Raw genomic sequence first — 17,714 nt, 5'->3', positions numbered from 1 at the left:
CCCACAACCCACAGGGAGGCCAGGCCTCCTGAGGAAGGCTGTAGTGAAGGCAAGCTGACCTTTGTGCTTCCCCTTCTTCTCCTTCCTAGAGGCCCCGCCCTGGCCCCCTGGCGCAGCTGCTGCCTTGGTTCTCTCAGCAGAGACTGGTGCTGGTGGGCGGGCGGCTCCCAGTTGCACACCAGCAAGTGGGTCGGCCTCTTGAACTGCTCAGGAGAAAGCCCCAGACAGGGAGGGAGAGAGAGATGGGCAGTAGGTCAGACCGGAGCTCCATCTCAAACACACTTCCCAGCCTATTTCCCAAGTCCCCAGCCCCCCGCCCAGACCCCACCAGGCCTCTGCACTGCCCATCTCTACCAGGCAAAGGCACTCAGTGCAGGCTGAGCTGGAAGGAAGCAGCACCCCCAGCCCAGTGTGATAAAGCCAACAGTCCAGCCCACAACTTGTTCAACCAAGAAGCAGAGCAGTTGCAGCTCTGGCCAGCAAACCATCTGAGCCTGGGCAGGGGGGGAGTGTTAGCCTGAATACAGGTCATCCAAGATGGTGAATGAAGACAGAAAGGGCTGCATCTCCTGGAAGAGCCCACAGCTAGGGCAGGCACTCCAGGGAGCCCGCACTGGCTCTCCTGGGGTGAGCTACAGAGCCTGGGGTGCTGGAGCACCCTGAGGCAGGAGGTAACTCTGGGATACAAGAAGCTACATACACCAACAGACAGGCATCAGAAGGGTCACAGCTGGGTGGCCTCTGAATTCCTCACACATGAGAACCCCAATCTGCTCAAAGTCCTTGAATGGTTTCTTGTTGCCCTTAAAACGAAGACCAACATTCTCCTACAAGTCTGGCTCCTCCATCTGCCTTCCCCTTGGCCTAACTCATCACCTGCCGGGCCCCCAAGTCCTGGCCACACCAGGCTCCTTCAGTGCAGCGGGCAGACTGCACTCCCTCATGCCGAAGTGCCGTGCTGTGTCCTAGCTGTTCCACTGCCTGGGCTGCCCTCCCCCCGTGCACCACCTGCAGATCCCAGTTCAGGCTTCAGCTCCTCAGGGACGCCTTTCCAGGCCCCCAGGCTGGGAGAAGACTCTGCCATTCCTTCTGCAAAGCACACCTGGGACAGCCTGTTCAACTCTCTCTCTGCTCCTAGACCTTAAGGTCCATGAGAAAACAGAGACCTCACCCTGGACCCCTAGCTCCCAATCCAGAGCCAAAAGTAGGCCCTCAATAAATATTTAAGAAATTGATGAATATATAATATGAACAAGCACAGAAAGTCAAAACTGTTTACTGGGATAACTTAGCTCAGCTCTGATTTCTGTCAAACTCCCTTATCGTCCTCTGGGAATGATCCCTTGTATTTAACACCAAGAGCCAGCAGAGGGCAGAGGCAGTGAACGCTGCAGGTCGGGCTTGGGGTGCTCTTGGAAACATCAATCCCAAGTCTGCAAACCCGGTGTGCAGCTACCTCCTTTGGGCTTCGCCCACATTCAGAGGTGGGCAAAGACTGGACCCCCAGAGAAGCAGCATGCACCCAGCCTGGTCTGGAGTCTCAGCAAGAGAGCATATTTAGCTGATATGACTTGGGAACCCACGATGGTTGCTTCAATTTTCAAAGCCGTGACACGAGAAGTTTCCCCACTTTAGGGGGAGAGAAAAGCCCAAAGGGGGTAAGTGACTCACTCCCAGTTACAAGTGAGCAGGTGACCAGCGGCATGCCCAGGAACCGTCTGCCGACTGGTCATGCACTCTCTGGGCAGGCCGGGCCCTGATCTGGCATAGCCAGTGCTCAGCGAGCACCTGCCAACGACTACACATCAGTGCCCCGCAAGACTCCTCCAAGGCTTGGGAACTTGGCCTCTCATCCCGAGTTTCAGAAGCAGGCTCCAGTCCCACATGCAGCCCCGAATGGCCAGGTCCTGGGGCCATACTGCCCACACAGCAGCAGGCCAGGCTCCACAGATCCCAGAACAGTGGGTGCTTTCTTTGCAGGACAGGGCCGCCCTTGGGACGGCATGCAGAGAGGAAGTGTGAGCAGGAAGGACAGGCTGGGGCCGGGGGCCAGTTCTTTGTGGAGCAGCTGGGGCTGCCTCTCTGAGACGCCAGAGCTGGGCTGAGGTCCCTGTTCCCCTCCTCTGAAGGGCCTCTCCGGTAGAGAACAGACACCAGCTGTGGCCCTGGATGCTGAATTGAACCACACGCAGGGGAATTACTATAAAGGGGCTTCCTATCACACAAAATAATGGGAAGGCCATCTGGACCAACAAGCGAGGGTCAAAGCCCAGCCCTGATGCCCACAAGCAGCAAGCCGCTCAACCCCTTGGAGCCCAGCTCTTTAATGATCACATGGGGATAATGCATTATCATGAGGGTGAAATGATGTAATGCAGGTAAAGCGCCTAGCACCATGCTCGGCCACTGGCCATCGCCCAAAGACAGCCTTTATTCTTAGACGTGATTAGGTTTCCTTGGCAGGGTGGGTTTGCACAGCAGGCATGGAGCTCGTTGTGGGCCAAGGCTGGTGCCAGGTGAATGATACCCAGTTGCTGCCCTCCAAGGCACAGCAAGGGGACGCAGTGAGCTAAGGGCTGGGTTAGCAGAACCAGAGACGCTGTGAGGCAGGGAGTGGGAGGGCCCAGCAGTTAGATAGAAAAAGGTTAGCCCTGCCAAGAGAACCACCAGGAGCTCAAACTGGCTGGAGGCTGCAGCCAAGGAAGGGAGGGGAGTGCCATGGTTGCTAAGGCTCCTTCTAACTGAAGAAGCCAGATGCCTGCAACCTTCTGATAACCACTATCTGCTGGAGAAACACCAGGATTACCAGCACCAGCAAGGGACAGTGGGGACTGAGTCTGAGTCCTCCTTTCAGGGTCAGAAAGATGGATCTTTGGCCTGGGGTACTCTTAATCTAAGCAGGAGGGAGGGTCCCCAGCATAGGGATGCAATGAACCCCCACCCCAGCCTGAGCTGCACAGACTCCCGCCCCGCCTCCCCACAATACCCCAACCCCAAAGTGGGCTCTGCTGAAAACCAGAGCATGCAAAGATGGCAGCTGGAGGCTGCTGATCACCAGGGCGCTGCAAAGGGACCTGCAGTCAGAAGCCACATAGACCAAGTGAGGTCAGGGAACCCAGGGAGGGAAGGCAACAGGTGTCTGTCACAAGAGACACTAGCAGGTATGGGCAAGATGTTGATACTGATTCCTCTCAGGAGGTGGAATGCTGGTGGGGAGCAGACTGTTCTGCTCCTTGGAGCACCTCCTGCTCTCAGGGAAATGCTCTGTATCAGAAATCTGGACTTTCGAACTCTCAGATTCATAAAGTTTTAGCTTTCTGGTTCCTCACACCTGACTCAGGAGCTGAGGGCCTGAGCATATGCCAGATGGAGCCAAGGTCCCAGCCTCCCAGCGGCCACTCCACTCAGCTATCTTCCTGGGCTGGGAGCCACACCCAGCCTGGGTACACTGACAGTGTGAGCCCCTCGCCAGCCCAGGTAAGCAGGGAGCCCCGGACCAGCTCCCTGGAGCAGCGCCAGGGTGTGACGCCACAGCACAGAGCCCCCCAGGCTAGCTGTCCCAAGGGCGGCATGTACCTTGGTAGCTGGCACTGCCACTGCTGCTGAGGCAGGACTCCACCAGGGGGGCCTGCTCCTCTGACTGCCGTGCCCGCCGACTCCGGGGCCGCCCATCGGCATTGGCCTGCACCATCAGGGGCTCCTGGCGCTTCTTCTTCTGCTTCTGCTCCAGCAGGGCCCGCTACAGAGGCACCGAAAAGCAGAGGCTGGTGGGCCTTCCTTGCTCAGCTAGGTTCTAGAGGTTGCAATGGGGTCCACAGCCCACTCTAGGCCAAGATCTCACGTCCTTGGCACTCCAAGACTTGGGGTCCAGGAAAAGGAGGGAAAACTCAGCCCATGTGGCTGCCCTGGCAGGATTACAGCACAGATGTCCAGCCTCCAAATGCAGCCATCCTAGCTTGCCTGCTGGGCAGAAGTCCCACAACTGGGGCAGTGCTAATGCTGAGCTGCAAAGGAGAGAGCTCACCCCTCTTCTTCTGGGAGGGCCCCCTCTCCCTACCAGGCAGGATCACCCCAGGAAGGGGGACAGCCCTCCCCCTCTGCACACATGGCAAGTGCTGACTGCCCTTCCACCCAGCCCCAGCCAGACTCACCTGCCGGTCAAGCTTCTGCTGCCTCAGGTTGCTGCCCTCATCATCTAAGACACTGCAAAGGGAGAGAGGGGCACTCAGGGCCTGCCCAAGTGCCAGGACAGGACAACAAGCCCACTCCCCAGCACATCTGTGCTCTTTAGAGCCCTTCATAGTCCCCAGGTACATGGGAGAGGGAGGAAGGGTGGAGCTACTCTCTGGGAACCAGCCAGAGACAAAAAGGTGTCAGCCACATTTCTGCCACTTTGGGGGCTTATCTCCTGCTGGGATCCCTACGGCCCCAAGGACTTCCCAGCCATCCTTGGGCCCAGTAAGTACAGGAGGAGACTTTCCCTGCACCCATGAGCAAGACCAAGCCTGACTGAGATCAGGGAAACCTGTCCAGAGGCATCAGGCACAAGCCAGGCCGAAGGCTGGACTTCAGACCCAGGGGCCTGCACCCTCCAGCTCTTCCCAGACTTCACCAGCCTCTGCCCTCCATCCTCCCATCCTTTCTGGAGGTGGCTGGGTCCTCTGGGGCAGCTCTTTCCCTATTTGTTCAAAGCAAACTCCCATCTCTCCAGGTGTCAGAGTAGAAGTGCTGACAAGGTCCACTCCGCTTCCCCACTTAAGGAGGGCTGAGGGTGCCCTCATTTGGGAGAGTGAAGCAAGAGACCACACAGTGCCTCAGGGCAGGGCTAGGGCTGGGTGGGGAAGCTGCAGGGCAGACACAGACCATCACCCACCCCCAAGACACTTCCCTGGCCACAGATGGCATCAGAGTATCCAATCCTTGAGTCCCTTTGGTCTTGGGCTGGGTAGTATCACCTCACACAGACTCGCTCACTCCCAGGGAGGCAGAGCATGAACAAGCAGCTGCAACCACTTAGCTTTCTTTTCAGCCCAAGAGACCTAGATCCAAATTCTAGAAAAGCCAAGGTCAGGATGGCTGCGTGGGGTGGGACGGCAGCCCAAGGACCTGAGTCCTGGGCACCCACAGGCAACCCTGGCCCAGTGGTGTTGGGCCTGCCTCTAGACATGTGTGTGCACACCTGCACAGGCAGGCCCCAGGGCATTAGGTGTGTCCATGATGCCGTAAGTATGTCTTATGCATGTGCACACAAGGGAGGAGCCCCAGTGTGTGTGTGCATCTATAGGTGTGTGTAAGCACAGACCTGGGTACATCTGCATGCAAACCCCTGTGTGAGAGGTGTGTGTGCTTGTGTGCAGGGGAAAGGATGAAGTCAAATCACCCTGAAGACAAGTGAAAGCCACTTCTACCTCCTCCTGACAGCAGTGGCCCTTTCTAGCTGGAACAGTCCTTGACCTGAAATGTCCTTCAGCTCATCCAAACTACTTATGTCTCCATGTGCTGGGAGAGCCAGCCAGAGAGGGGCAGGAAATCCATGGACTACAGACAGCCCCCCAACCCACCTCTAGCATCACCTGTCTGACCACCATCTACGACGACTCTACATATTTTTAATCGGCAGCTGTCCTTCCTTCTTGACATCTGGGGAGGCCTTTCTCTATACCCATGGGCTGCTCTGCACTCAAGGGGAGCCCCAGTTGTGTTCTGGGGCTGTGCACAGAACAGCCTCATTCACCAAACCCTCCACTGCCAGAGCACAGGAAAGAACTACTCAACAGACAGGCTTCTATGTCAAGGCCTCGGTCTGCCTAAAATATCCCACCTGCCTAAGAGCACACCGCCGCATGGGACTCCCTGAGGGCATCACCAGGAGCAGAGGACAGTGAACCAGCTCCTAAGAATTCAAGCTGGCTGGGACGGTGAGTGCCCCATCACAGAAAGCATGCATGACAGGCCGGTGGATGGCAGCAGGAGTTCTGAAGAAAGGTATTAGGGTGAGGAGATGTCCGGGAGCCCTGCCAGGTCTGAGAGGCCACGACCCATCCACCCTAAGTCGATGGCCTGACTGAGCAACATGAGGGCAAAGCACCCGCCCACGCAGACTTGAGAGGCTCAGCCTGCAAACCCCACTGTCCACGCTGGTCTGAGGCATGAGCCGTGCATGCTCATTCACAGTTTCCAGGATAAAAGCTGCGGTCTGGGCTCTGCGTGGCTGACAGGAGCAACAGGGCCTGAAATCCAACTGTGCTCTGCTTGCCAAGCTGTCTGCCCAGGCACGCACAGGGCAGCCTTCATCTCAGGCACGTGCTAGTGGCCTGGCCAGAGGAACCTATGTCACCTCCACAAGATGGTGCTGGCTTCCCTTCCTGCCAGAAGATTGTCCACAGCTACTAGGATGACACAAGCCGCTCGTTCACAGGGCAGGGCCAGGGCAGTCAGCTAGGTCATCCCTGGCGCTGGGCTTGTCTGAGCAGGACAAGGAAGATGGCTCCATGGTGCTGACACTAATATCTAGGCTCATTTGGGAAAGAGGACATCCAGCTGAGAGGTAGGCCCGCATCAGCAAAGCCTCCTCTGGAACTTCTGGGTCACAGTGGCTGCCCGACTGACAAAAGGTGTCCTCACCATCCACTGCCCCACTGCCATGGACTTTCCACACAGTCATGCCTGGGGAAGGAGGCTGCTTTCCATGTAAACGTTTCTTTTTTCCTCAGTCTCTACTTGTGTTGGGGAGAATGACCAAGAGCCACAGGCTTTAGTAGCGCTGGTTACCAGGTAAGATTATCGGTAGGATGGACTTAAACACCAGCCTTCAGAGAAAGATGGATGAATACAAGGGCTAGGCTTCTGAAGAGATTCAGGAACTCGGATACCCTGAAGTGCCTAGAGTGCTGCCTGCCACCTCTCTCGCCACCAGGCATGTTGGGGCGGCTGGAGGACTGCAGCGTGCAAGCCGGAGGCGGCAGCTGAGAGAAGAAACATGTGCCTAGTGAACGAGAATGAGCTGGCTGAGCAAGACCCTCCCAGGAGGGCCAGCAATGAATCGACCTAAACAAGAAGGCTCTCAGAGTGGGCAGGATGGGTGGAGAAAAGCAGGCTCCTGCTTGTACTGGGTGAGGATGGGTGCTTCTGCCTAACAACAATGCATCTGGAACCCACAACTTCTACCTCTTGTGAATAACAAAGAATCCCCTGCAAACAGCAGCTGCTGTGGTGACAATGCGAACAATGATGGCCATCTCCACAGGCAGAAGAAGGGATGCTCTCACCTACTCAGGCCCAGTCCTCACTCCCCGCCCCAGATGGGCCGGCCTTCTCAGCTCCTTCTACAGCAATTTCCCAGTTATTTTCTTTCTCACCAGCACTCCCCAGCCTGCGCCTTTCTGATGGGCACTGTTCTAGGCAGCACAAAACGATAACAGGAGAGGAGACAGTAATGACTTTTTAACAACTTGGGCTCCAATTTGGAATCCCTGCCAAGCCCAGGCTGCCAGCTGCAGCCCTGCCAGGAGATGTGGAAAGGACACAGGGCACTGATGGATGGATCTCCAGCTGACCCTGGTGCTCCTTCATTACAGTCGCCTCTGGACCACAGAGGTTCATGAGGGTCAGAGAAACCCAGTCTGTGCCCACCAATCCATTCTCTCTGCCCACAGTGAATGAGACGGCACCTCCACCTCTGGGGAGAAAGCCCCTCCATATGCCCCCGCCTCCCCTGAGGCCCCGTACAGATGCCTGAAGAGTGAACCAGGCTTGACAACAAACGAGGGCAGGGACCCTTCTCCCATGGGCTGGGAAAACTAGACATGGCCCACACATTTAGGAAGCAGGGTCTCCACCCTGCAAGCTCCAGCTAATCCACCAGAGCTGACCAGGGGCCTGGGGACCAGGCCGGCTTAGGGACAGATCTACACTCCGTGAGGTCACAGTGGAAGCTGCCCCTGCTGGAACCAGGAAATCAGGGAAGTGGGCTGTCTAGTAGCTGCTTAGAAAAAAACAGTGGCAGGTGGAAACAGAGGCAGCTTCAGAAGGAAGAGGATGCTGCTTACAAGAGTCCCAGCCTGCCAGGAGGGGCTATCTCCATGCCAGCAACTGGATCCCAAACTTACCAGGTGCATCAAAATTGCTAGGGACCCTCAGCCCTGACTGGGTAAGTCAGGACTCCTGGGAAGTTGCCCCAGAATCAATCCCTCACCTCACTCTCTTTTAAAGCCTGTTAACAGGTGACCCTAATCCTCAGCCATGCAAATGGAGACCATGAGCCACAGCTAGTGATCTCTTAAGAACAAAAAAAAAATTGGGGAGTTGCTTTGAGGCTGGAAGTAAGCAAATACAGCCCTATGTTCAGATGGGTCTCCAGATCAGTGAGTCTAACACAGGCCCCAGTTAAGACTGTAGAAGGGGTTAACTGAATAGCTCCAGGGTTGGCTTAAATAACTAGAAGACATGGTAATCACTAGCAGGAAGCCCAAGTTCACCAGCAAGTTAGGGTCCATGTGCCCAGGTTTATTAGAAAAAATGGGAGGACAGTTGTGGATAAAGTGAAGGTTCCTATGGCTACGATTCTCACCTGGCCCTGGTTGGCTGGCTCACTACACATTTGTGGGCAATACATCGTTATTGACTCTATATAAAGAGCTGCACCCAGTGCTCTGGGTAACACGGTGGCATGGCCTCATAGCTGTAGGAGAGCAGAGACTGGAGTGGCGGCAGCACTGAGAACAGAAACTGAGACAGCTGCAGGGGCGGAGAGGCCCAGAGGCAGAGACCGGCTTGCTGCATGCAGACTTGCTCTGAGTGGACAGGATTCTAGTGATCGACCTGCCACCATGGGAATAAAGTTGGGTATAAACCCTTTCATCCCAAGAAAGTTCCACTGTCATTTCTTTGGTCTCACTGAATCCATAGAACTTGTCCGGGGCTGAAACCCATTGGCAAGACAACAGCACAGCCAAATTTCCGCATGGAATTGCAGGGACCACCACGGGTAACTGTGGGCAAGATGAAGCCTCTAAGTGGCAAGCAACTACAGCAATTAGACAAACAGTCCAAAGTTTTTGCAACAGGGTCATGCTGCAGTCAAAGAAGGTTTCTAGCATTCTGGTTCTTTTGGTTAGCATGTTTATCAGTGACCTGAAGACAACACAGGCTTCTCAGCCAACTTACAGGTGACACAAAGGAGAGAGAGAAACTGTGAAGACAGTATGAATTCAGAAGACCTTGGAAAGCTAGCCATCAGTATAACAAATGAAAACCTCACAGCAGAAGGTCAGGTCTTATTTATGGGTCCAAAACCCGATCCTCCTGACACAGGCAGAATGGAGGAGACAGGGCTTGACATTGGCCAGTTGAGAGATTTTGGGTTTTGTTAACAGGTCTCAGGATGACTGTCAGTGAGTCAAAGCCATCCTGTAGGATGTTCAGGCTCAAGGGCAGGCAACAGGAGCAGAGGTCCAGAGCCAGGGAAAAAGAGCCTCACTCTGCTCGGTGTTGGACAGGCCACGAGGACACCACATGCAGCTGCAGGACCCGAGCTGGTGAGGGCAGAGACCAACATGAGGGCATGCATGGGGTGCCTGCTCCCTGAATCCTGTCAACCTTGTGCTTCCTGCTCCTGTACCCCAGGCAGCAGCAGGAAGAGTCCCTAAGGGGTTCTGGGGTAGGAGTGGAGAGAGATCCACCATGGATCTGGCAGCCAAGGTTCTGCTCCTCCCCCGCTAGTGCCAGAAGGGCAGGGGTGGGCCACAGTGCCCAGGGTGCCTCTGAGGCTCCCCAGAGGCATAACTGAAAGAGTCCAGAGTCTTGCGTAATCAGTAGTCATCTGCTCCTCCAGAAAGCTGAGGAAGTGGCAGGAGGATCCTGCCTAACAAGGACCAAGAGGAGGAAAACCCAGAGACATGTAAAAGCTCAGCCTAAGGAAGAACTTTAAGTCACAGCCATGCAATTGAAGGCTGGTCACAGGAATGCTACAGTATCCACACAGAGGACTGGACAGCCTGGAAGGACCCTTCCAGCCTGAGAGTCGTCTTCTCTGACCTAGAGCTGTGTTTTTCCAGCAGTACTCCATAAAGCCTCAGATTTGAGGGGAGTCCGCATCCCTTAGGTGTGCTGAGAACCCAGGTGAGGGGCCCCAAAAGACAGGAAGTAAAAGCTACCTGGGGATGCTGCTTTGGTTCAAAGCAGCAGGCATCTTGTCTGTGCTGGGTTATACTAGGCACACAGCCAAAGATCAGATGAGGCCCCTGCTCTCCGCAAGTTCACGGTTTGGGGAGGAAGGCAATGGCCACAGGCCCATGCAGACAGCACTGAGGACAGGGCCGGCCATCACTCCCACGCAGCATGGACCTCCAATATGCCTGACTCTCACTGCTCCACTACAACTCAAAAAGGTTATAAACTCATGAACTAGGGGCATTTAATACATGCTCCTCAAAAACACAGGTGAAGAGAAAATGGCAGAAATGGAAATTATTAGGAGCAATAGAAAAAAAAGCAAAAAATCATTGAGATTGTTAAACTCTGTAAACTAAATGGCTCCCTTCTAAGTCAGAATGTGAGATTAATCCATGATCATTACACACTGAGCCACAATTACTCTTAAGAAGATTATCACCAACTGTCATTGCTTCAAAGAAAAGGAGCCAGGCCCAGGGAAAGCAGGTGCAACCACATCACAGAGGGAGTAAAACCCTCACCTGGAGTACTAACAAATCGATTGACTTCTCTCCCCCAAACCTAATGACACATTCCAGTTCTGACATGCTGTAACATTAGGGAAACCTCAAAGCAAAGCAGGAACACAGGCCCATCCCCTTCAGCTGCAAGTAAACTGTCTTGTCTGTCTTCTGCCCCAGTTTTCTCTGCGATTAGACAGACTTGTGGCTTTTACTGCAATCAGCAGCCCAGTTAATGAAAAAGGCAATCTGCACCTCCTCATCTCCGCCCAGGTCGCCCCATTCTGGAAGTCTACACCCCAAGCCCAGTGCTCTCCCAGGTTCAGTGCATGCACAGGAAGACCCCAGCAAGGCAGGAGAGATTCCAGCAACTTTTGACTACAGCCTGTCCCCAGCTAGACAAACAAAAAGGCAGGGTGACAGAGTGATGGGACAGTAAGCAGGGCAGGGCCACAAAGATGCCAAACTGCTCCTCAGGGCCAGTCTTCCAGAGGCAAGATTCTGTACTCTGAGTGCCCAAGAGAGGAATGGGAGGATGGAGTGATTGGGTCTAGGCTGGAGCAAGTACTGAACCACTCCTTGGAGGATTTCCCAGAGACAGCCCCACCTCCCTAAGCCCCCTCTCCCAAAGGCAGAAGGACCCCTCCCTAGTTTGAGGTGGACTTTCTCTAAGACCTGTGCACACACTTCCCAAGTTGCTTTGTCCTTGGCTCTTGCGGGAGGCTTCCTTGAACCATGACCTGGCCTGGCCTCCAGACTGCCAGATTCTAAACATGCCATCATATCCACAGCCACATGTGCTGCCCTTCTCTCCCCCAAGTTAGACTGTGGCCACCACCCTGCCACCTGCACCCTCATACAGGTCCTTTCACAGCACTAGAGGCCACTCTCCCCACAGGCACCACCCAGGTACCTCTGCTGGGTGGCTAGAAGAGATTAATGGTACTTTGTGGGGCTGCACTTTTTTCTACAAAGTCCTCAGTCCCCATGTCAAGAAAGCCAGGACACTCCAAAAGATACCTGTTCCCCAGCCTGGATGCCCTGTACTCTTCTGAGTCAGCACAGCCCCATCCCAATGGGAAAATCTCCCTGGCATATGTGACACTCTGAAGTATGAGTGCATATATCTGCAGGAAACCTATGGGTGACTCACGTGTGTGTTGGCAAGAGGGGCACCCACAAATTCAGTTTGGGAAGCCCTGAAACCCCCCGAAGGAGCTGAAATTAGAGACGACAATTCTCGAGAGAACCCTGAATCCCCAGGCCAGTGGCAGGTGCTTGTCTGCAGAAGGATCTGCTTTTCACAAGCCTCAGGCAGTTTCAGTAGGTTTCCATTTTGAATGCTATCTGGACAGACTCGGAGAAGAGCTGTCAGATTTTCTACCAGGGACTAGGATCAGGTCCCTTCCCAAGAGCTGGCTGTGTTACAAGGTAGGTCGTAGGGTCTGTTCCTGCCACCCACAGGCACGTGCACCTGGACCAGCAAAACACAGTGGGACTTAACAGTCCAGCACCCTTTACACACATGCCTCTCCAGGAGGCCTAGACACAGCCCCGTAGTCCATGGCAACGAAGGAGCCAATGGGTAGCCAAGGATCTAACGCTGCCATGGCAATGAGCTCCTTTTCAGCAGTTATGGAGAGAATGGAGTAGAGTAGATGGGGAAAGGCCTTGTACCCTGGGACACCCCGCCCTCCACCACCCAACCCCCAACCCCGACCTCCACACAGGTGGGAAAACCCAGCTGTTCCTGGGACCAGTGTTTGGGAACACAGAGTGGCAGTGCTTCCCTGAGCGTGCCTGAGGGTTCTTCACTCTTGTGCATGTAGAGGCAGTCCTGTGTACATGAGCTACTGTGCGTCTAGGTATAGACATGTGAGCAGGTGGATTTCTGAGTCTCTGAAAGATATGAGCAGTACTTGTAAGTGGGTAGCAGGTGTCAGGTATTCTCCAAATATAGGATGTATATATGCAGTTATGTAGGAGTGCACCTGTGTGAGCCCAAGAAGTAAGAGTGTGTGTGTGTGGCGCGCGCAGGGGTCTGTAACTCATGCGTACATGAGCAGCCTGGCTCTTGGTTCAGAGTAACTGGCTCCAGGAATTCATACTTTGTGTGAACTGACCAGCAGCAAGTCTTTGGCCCAATGCGCCCACGTTCTGTGGGTGTAGGCCCACAGATATGAGTGTGTGTACCCCACTACGCTGGCTTGTGACCCTGTGTGCTGGGCCGAAGAGGGGTTCATGGCAATGTGCGCTGTCTCCCCAGGCGGCCACATGGCACTGCGGGACCCTCCAAGGCCCGCACTGGCCCCTTCCAGCAAGCCCCGCCGATAACACGTGGGGCAGGTCTCTCGGGTTCAGTCCTCCCGGGCCCCCAAAGTGGAAGTAGGAAGGCCTTGAGCCTCCTACCCATGCCCCTCGTTGGGCGAGTCGGGTGCCCTGTAGCCCGGCCCGGGGTCCCCAGCCAGCCCGGCGCCCTGAGTTCAGGGTGGTGGGCGCCCCTGGCCCGGAGTCCTCGACCCTGTTCCACACCTGAGCGTTGGAGGGTGGTGGCCGGACCCGCACCCCTGAGGTGAAGAGAAGCCGGGGGCCGGCGCCCGCATACCTGTAGGGAATCCAGTCGGAATGCGGCTTGGAAGTCATGTCTCTCAGGGGCGGGGCAGCGTCTGCGGCTCCAGAAGCCGGGGCCCGCGGGGGCCGGCTCGGGGGCCCTGCTCAGCTCCCGGGCCGCCGCGGGCCGCATCCTCCCGGACCGGGGCGCCAGGCCCCGCCGAGGCCCGCGCTGCACGCCAGAGTCCCGGCTGCGGGCTCGGAGAGAGGCTGCCGACGCGGCGCGGCGCGGCACGGCGCGATGGGCGAAGCGGCGGAGCGCGCGCGCGTGGAGGCGGAGGGGCCGGTCCGCACCGCCCGGCGCCGCGGGAGGGATTCGGTCCCGCGACCAGGGCCGGAGCGCTGCGTGGCGGCGGCGGCCCGCCCCTCCTCTCGCCCCGCCCCCCAGCGGAGACCCACCCCAGGCCCTCTGGGCACCCCCTTCCCGGGAACCGCCGGATCCAGGCTCCGCACACGTGACTGCGCCCGCGCCCACCTTGGGCTAATAGCAGCGCGGCGTCTGGGCGGGTCCCCAGACCTCCAGCCTCAGTTTCTTCTCTGTGAAACGGGGATAATTCGGACACCTTCCTACCTGCCTGGCCTACCTATCTCCACTGAGGGATGGGAAACCGCTGCTCGGATTGGGGGGAGAGGTGGAGGACGGGGGTGGAATCCTTTTGCGCAGGAAGGGGATGATGCTAGAAAAGACCAAAAGAGGTCCCGGGGAACCTTGGGGACCCAAGCGTGGAGTCTAGCCTGCCCACTCCCAGCGCACCGGAGTCCTCACAAGTTCCTCCCCGACTCCCCCGCCCGTCCTGCAATACCTCCCGTCGGACCTCCTGTCTTTGGCATTAGTAAAGATGAGCTGTTTGCTCACACAAAACACTCCCTTAACTCCCCGCTCTGCCAGGCACCCACTCCCTAAACTCACCCCCTCTTCCTTGCTCGCTTGCTGTGCACGTAGGAATGTTGCAGATACGGAAGCAGAAAGATATATATTGCTCCCTTTGCCTTTGTTTGGGGCTCAGACCTTGGGAGATTACTCCCCTCGGAGCCCGCCAGTGTTAATAAACCTCAGCACTCCAAGACCTATGAGTGCTGCTTGGTTCTTCCATCAGTGATCCAGTCCAGGTTTTCCAGTATTTTCCGTAACAACAGCAGTGGAGTCCTTCCCCGCTCAGTTACAGCAGTCAAGGAAAGGGTAACGTTTACTGTCTATTGACTTCCCAGCCCTTATAAATTTATACTAATTTTCACAATGGCCTTGAGAGGCAAGTATTTTATCCCTATTTCCCAGAGCATAAAGCCTCGGGAATGTTAAGATGCCTAAGGACCTAAAGCTAGGAAGCAGTGGAGCTGAAATGGAACCAGGGTCTCCATCCTCCAAAGCCCTTTCTGGGGGCCGCACTTGAAGGCAAGCAATAACCTCTCAACAGCGGTGATCTTAGAGTCTCTGAGCACCAACTTCAAAGCAAGGCTTGGCATGCTGAGGTGAAAAATGGCCAATCCGCAGCAGCAGGGCTGGCCAACGCGAGGAGAGGCCCACTGATCAGGGACCGATTGGCTGAGGGGCGCAGCCTCCACACTATATGTGGGCATCCTCATGTGCACCCTGGATTCAGCAGTGCCCCCCACCCCCCACCAAGCCAGAAGAGTGTCCATGTGGGGATCCTCTATGCCAAATAGGCCCTCATGACTGCACCACTGGGTGGGAGAGTGTGAGAACAGCCAGCTGTGCTGAGGGAGGGCCCCATCCTGCTCCCCTGAGTCCACAGCCAGAGCTCCCCACTCCAGGGCTCTCCCAGCTTTTCAGCCTGGCCTTACCTTGCCATGGGCTATAAAAACAGTAACCAAGATATCTGGAGCATTTGCTGAATGTCAAGTACTATCTTTATACTGTTACTCATTTTATTCTCAGAGCTACCATAGGAGGTAGGTGCTATCATACCTACTTTACAGTAGAAGAAACTGCGGCACAGAGAAGGCTAAGATCTTGCCCAAGGTCACTCAGCTGTTCAACAGTGAAGCCAGGATTCACACACAAGCAGCCTGGGTCCAGTGCTCTTGCCCTGAGCCTGCTTTCTGCCTATCAGAGTTCAGGTGGTGCTCATGTACACACACACACTCAGCCCCTCTTTCCAGGCTTCTGGAGTGCAGGACAGATCAGATCCACCTCTGTCAGGTGGATCCACATCAACGCTTTCTGAAGGCTGTGACCTCTGATTACCAGCTTCCAAGAGCCATCACTGTCACTGGAGACAGAAGGCAAAATAAATCACCCCAGAGTGAGGTGCAGGGGACAGAAAGTAGGGCTGTTGCCTTGCTTGCTGGGACACTTGGCACGGATCTCAGTTTCACTGATCAGGTTCCCAAGAAGGGCAGCAGAAAAGGACCAGTCCCTGCTTGGAGGCCAAAGCAGCACAGCAAAGCACTATACAAGGGCCTCTGTCCATCAGGGCGGGTGGAAAGAGCCCTAATTAGGAGCAAGAGGCCACCCCGCTCTGCAGACACCCGCCTACCAAAGCTACAATCAACAGCTACCACTTCTGGGATGACTGGAGCTAGGAAAATTTCCCTTCAAAAATTTGTGGCTGTTTTCCCCTTTATTCCCAAATTATCTGACACCTAAAAGCAATCAGAATTGAGTTGGAAGGTCTCAGGAGCCTGGAGTAATTGAATCTATTAAACAGACACTTTAAGTTCTGTCCTAAGAGAGTAAAATCTGGAGGCAGAGTGAGGTGCAGAAATAAGGTGATTCCCCATGTCTCTCCTTGAGGAGGCTGTGCATGTGCATGTGATTGATGTGTGGGAGCCTGTGAAACTGTGTGCCAGTGTACATGATTGTGTGTGTGCAAGGTGTCCTGCAGTATGCACTGGTCCGCACACCAATATTTGTTGGACGGTATGTTAGTGGGTGTGTTTGGGGAGTATTTAAGTATGTGCTTCTGTGAGTTCTAAGGGTAAGTTGTTCATTCAAATCAGAACCAGTGATGGGTGTTCCTACTCAATGGTTTCTCTGAGTGACATTTTAAGCAAATGCCCTTTGCTTCCATCGAAAAGCCACTCCAGGAAGCCAAGTGAGGAAAATTGTAGGAGGCAGTGGTTAAAATACAACTGTGCAGAACAGTGGCCCTTGAGGAGGTACCTGAACTTTTCAGACTTAGCTCCAGGAACAAGTTATCTCTACTGAAACGTGTACAGAGCGAACCCATCCCACCTCTTCACCACTTGTCCTAATCTTGCAAGGATAAGATATTTGCTGTGAATTCATTCTGCTTGTTGCATTTTAGGCATTTTCAAACATGGCCATGGTTTTTGAGGGGGATGAAGGAAAGCATGGGGACTGAAGCAGCCTGTAAGAGACCCTCACACCTGCCACCTCAGCAGGAGGACCCCAGTGCAAGTTCCCTTCAGCAAGACTTGTTCACCCAAGGAAGGTTAGCAGTTTCACACTATGCCACTTCCATGTGGAGTCTTCAATTTTCTATTTCTAATTTAATAGTTTTATTGAGTGTGGGCCACTGCTAGTCAATTTTGGAAGCAAAAGTTGTGAATAATAAATGAGTATCTATTCAGATTGGGTAGCGAGTCCCAAGGGACCTGCCTAAGTAGCCTGGTGCTGCATCCCTGCGGTCTAAGGAAGGCAGTTCAAATCAAACACTGATTAGCTCTGACTGGGCCCGAAGATCCATGCGGGTTTTGGTGGGCATCTGGCTCTGTCCTGCTCTCTGGGAGCTTTTGGTCAGGTGGGAGAGATGGGAAGCACCAAGGTGCTGGCGTGACAGTACAGGTGTACAAAGTGCTGGGGTGGGGGACCCAGAGGAGGGGCGACCCCACGGTACTGGAGGGCGGGAGAGTCAGGTTAGGACAAGCCTTTCCTGACAATGAAAAAGGAGACAGTGAGTTGGGCCCTGAAGGATGAGGAGGATTTTGGTGGACTGATAAGAAAGGAAGGAGAAGCTTAACAGCTATGAGATTCTAGGAATGGCCAGGCACTGTGCTGGGCTTTTCCACCCAAGGGCATTCCAGACAGAGGATGCCCTGAGTGAGGGCATGGGGATATGAGCATGTGTGACCTGTGCACTTGAGAATCAAGGTGCAGACCAGTGTAGTGGCGTGTAGGTGAGTGTGAGTGTAGCAGAAGGGCTCAGAAAGTTAAGGTAGGGCACATCATGTGGCGCCTTGAACACCCCTCACTAGGGAGTTCAGATGTATACTGTAATCAACAGGGAACCACTACAGGGTTTTAAACCAAGAGAACCTGCCCAGATGTACCTTTTGGAATGACATAATTGGGAGCAAAATGGAGGACAGAGGGAGACAAGGTCAGAGGCATTGAAAGCTGCTAGCTGGCTAATGGGAAAGTCCAGCACAGAGATGAGTGGGCCCTAAGCCAGAGCCCAGTGCCCGTTCGAAGCTGTTGGGTAGACTCATGGCAAGATGGTAGCATAA

At 54.9% G+C, this 17,714-nt stretch overlaps 1 protein-coding gene across 2 annotated transcripts in view; it reads right to left on the bottom strand.

Annotated features, from left to right (window-relative positions):
• Window positions 1–17,714, bottom strand: part of TUB (TUB bipartite transcription factor) — an 88,139-nt gene that overhangs the window by 7,082 nt on the left and 63,343 nt on the right. Inside the window, exons 1-4 of one of the 2 annotated variants that reach the window (XM_017651089.3) lie at window positions 13,279–13,628; window positions 4,152–4,203; window positions 3,577–3,739; window positions 60–203 (exon numbers count right to left, since the gene is read on the bottom strand). In XM_017651089.3, the coding sequence (XP_017506578.1) occupies window positions 60–203; window positions 3,577–3,739; window positions 4,152–4,203; window positions 13,279–13,316 (397 nt within the window). In that variant the 5' untranslated portion in view covers window positions 13,317–13,628. Of the gene's footprint in view, window positions 1–59; window positions 204–3,576; window positions 3,740–4,151; window positions 4,204–13,278; window positions 13,629–17,714 lie in introns of those variants that run through there. The other variant, XM_017651088.3, reaches the window with a different exon arrangement.

The sequence above is a fragment of the Manis javanica genome, chromosome 11, assembly GCF_040802235.1.
Source record: "Manis javanica isolate MJ-LG chromosome 11, MJ_LKY, whole genome shotgun sequence".
NCBI lineage: Eukaryota > Metazoa > Chordata > Mammalia > Pholidota > Manidae > Manis > Manis javanica.
The sequence above is the reverse complement of the archived record's forward strand: the minus strand, read 5'-3'. Positions and strand labels throughout refer to the sequence as shown.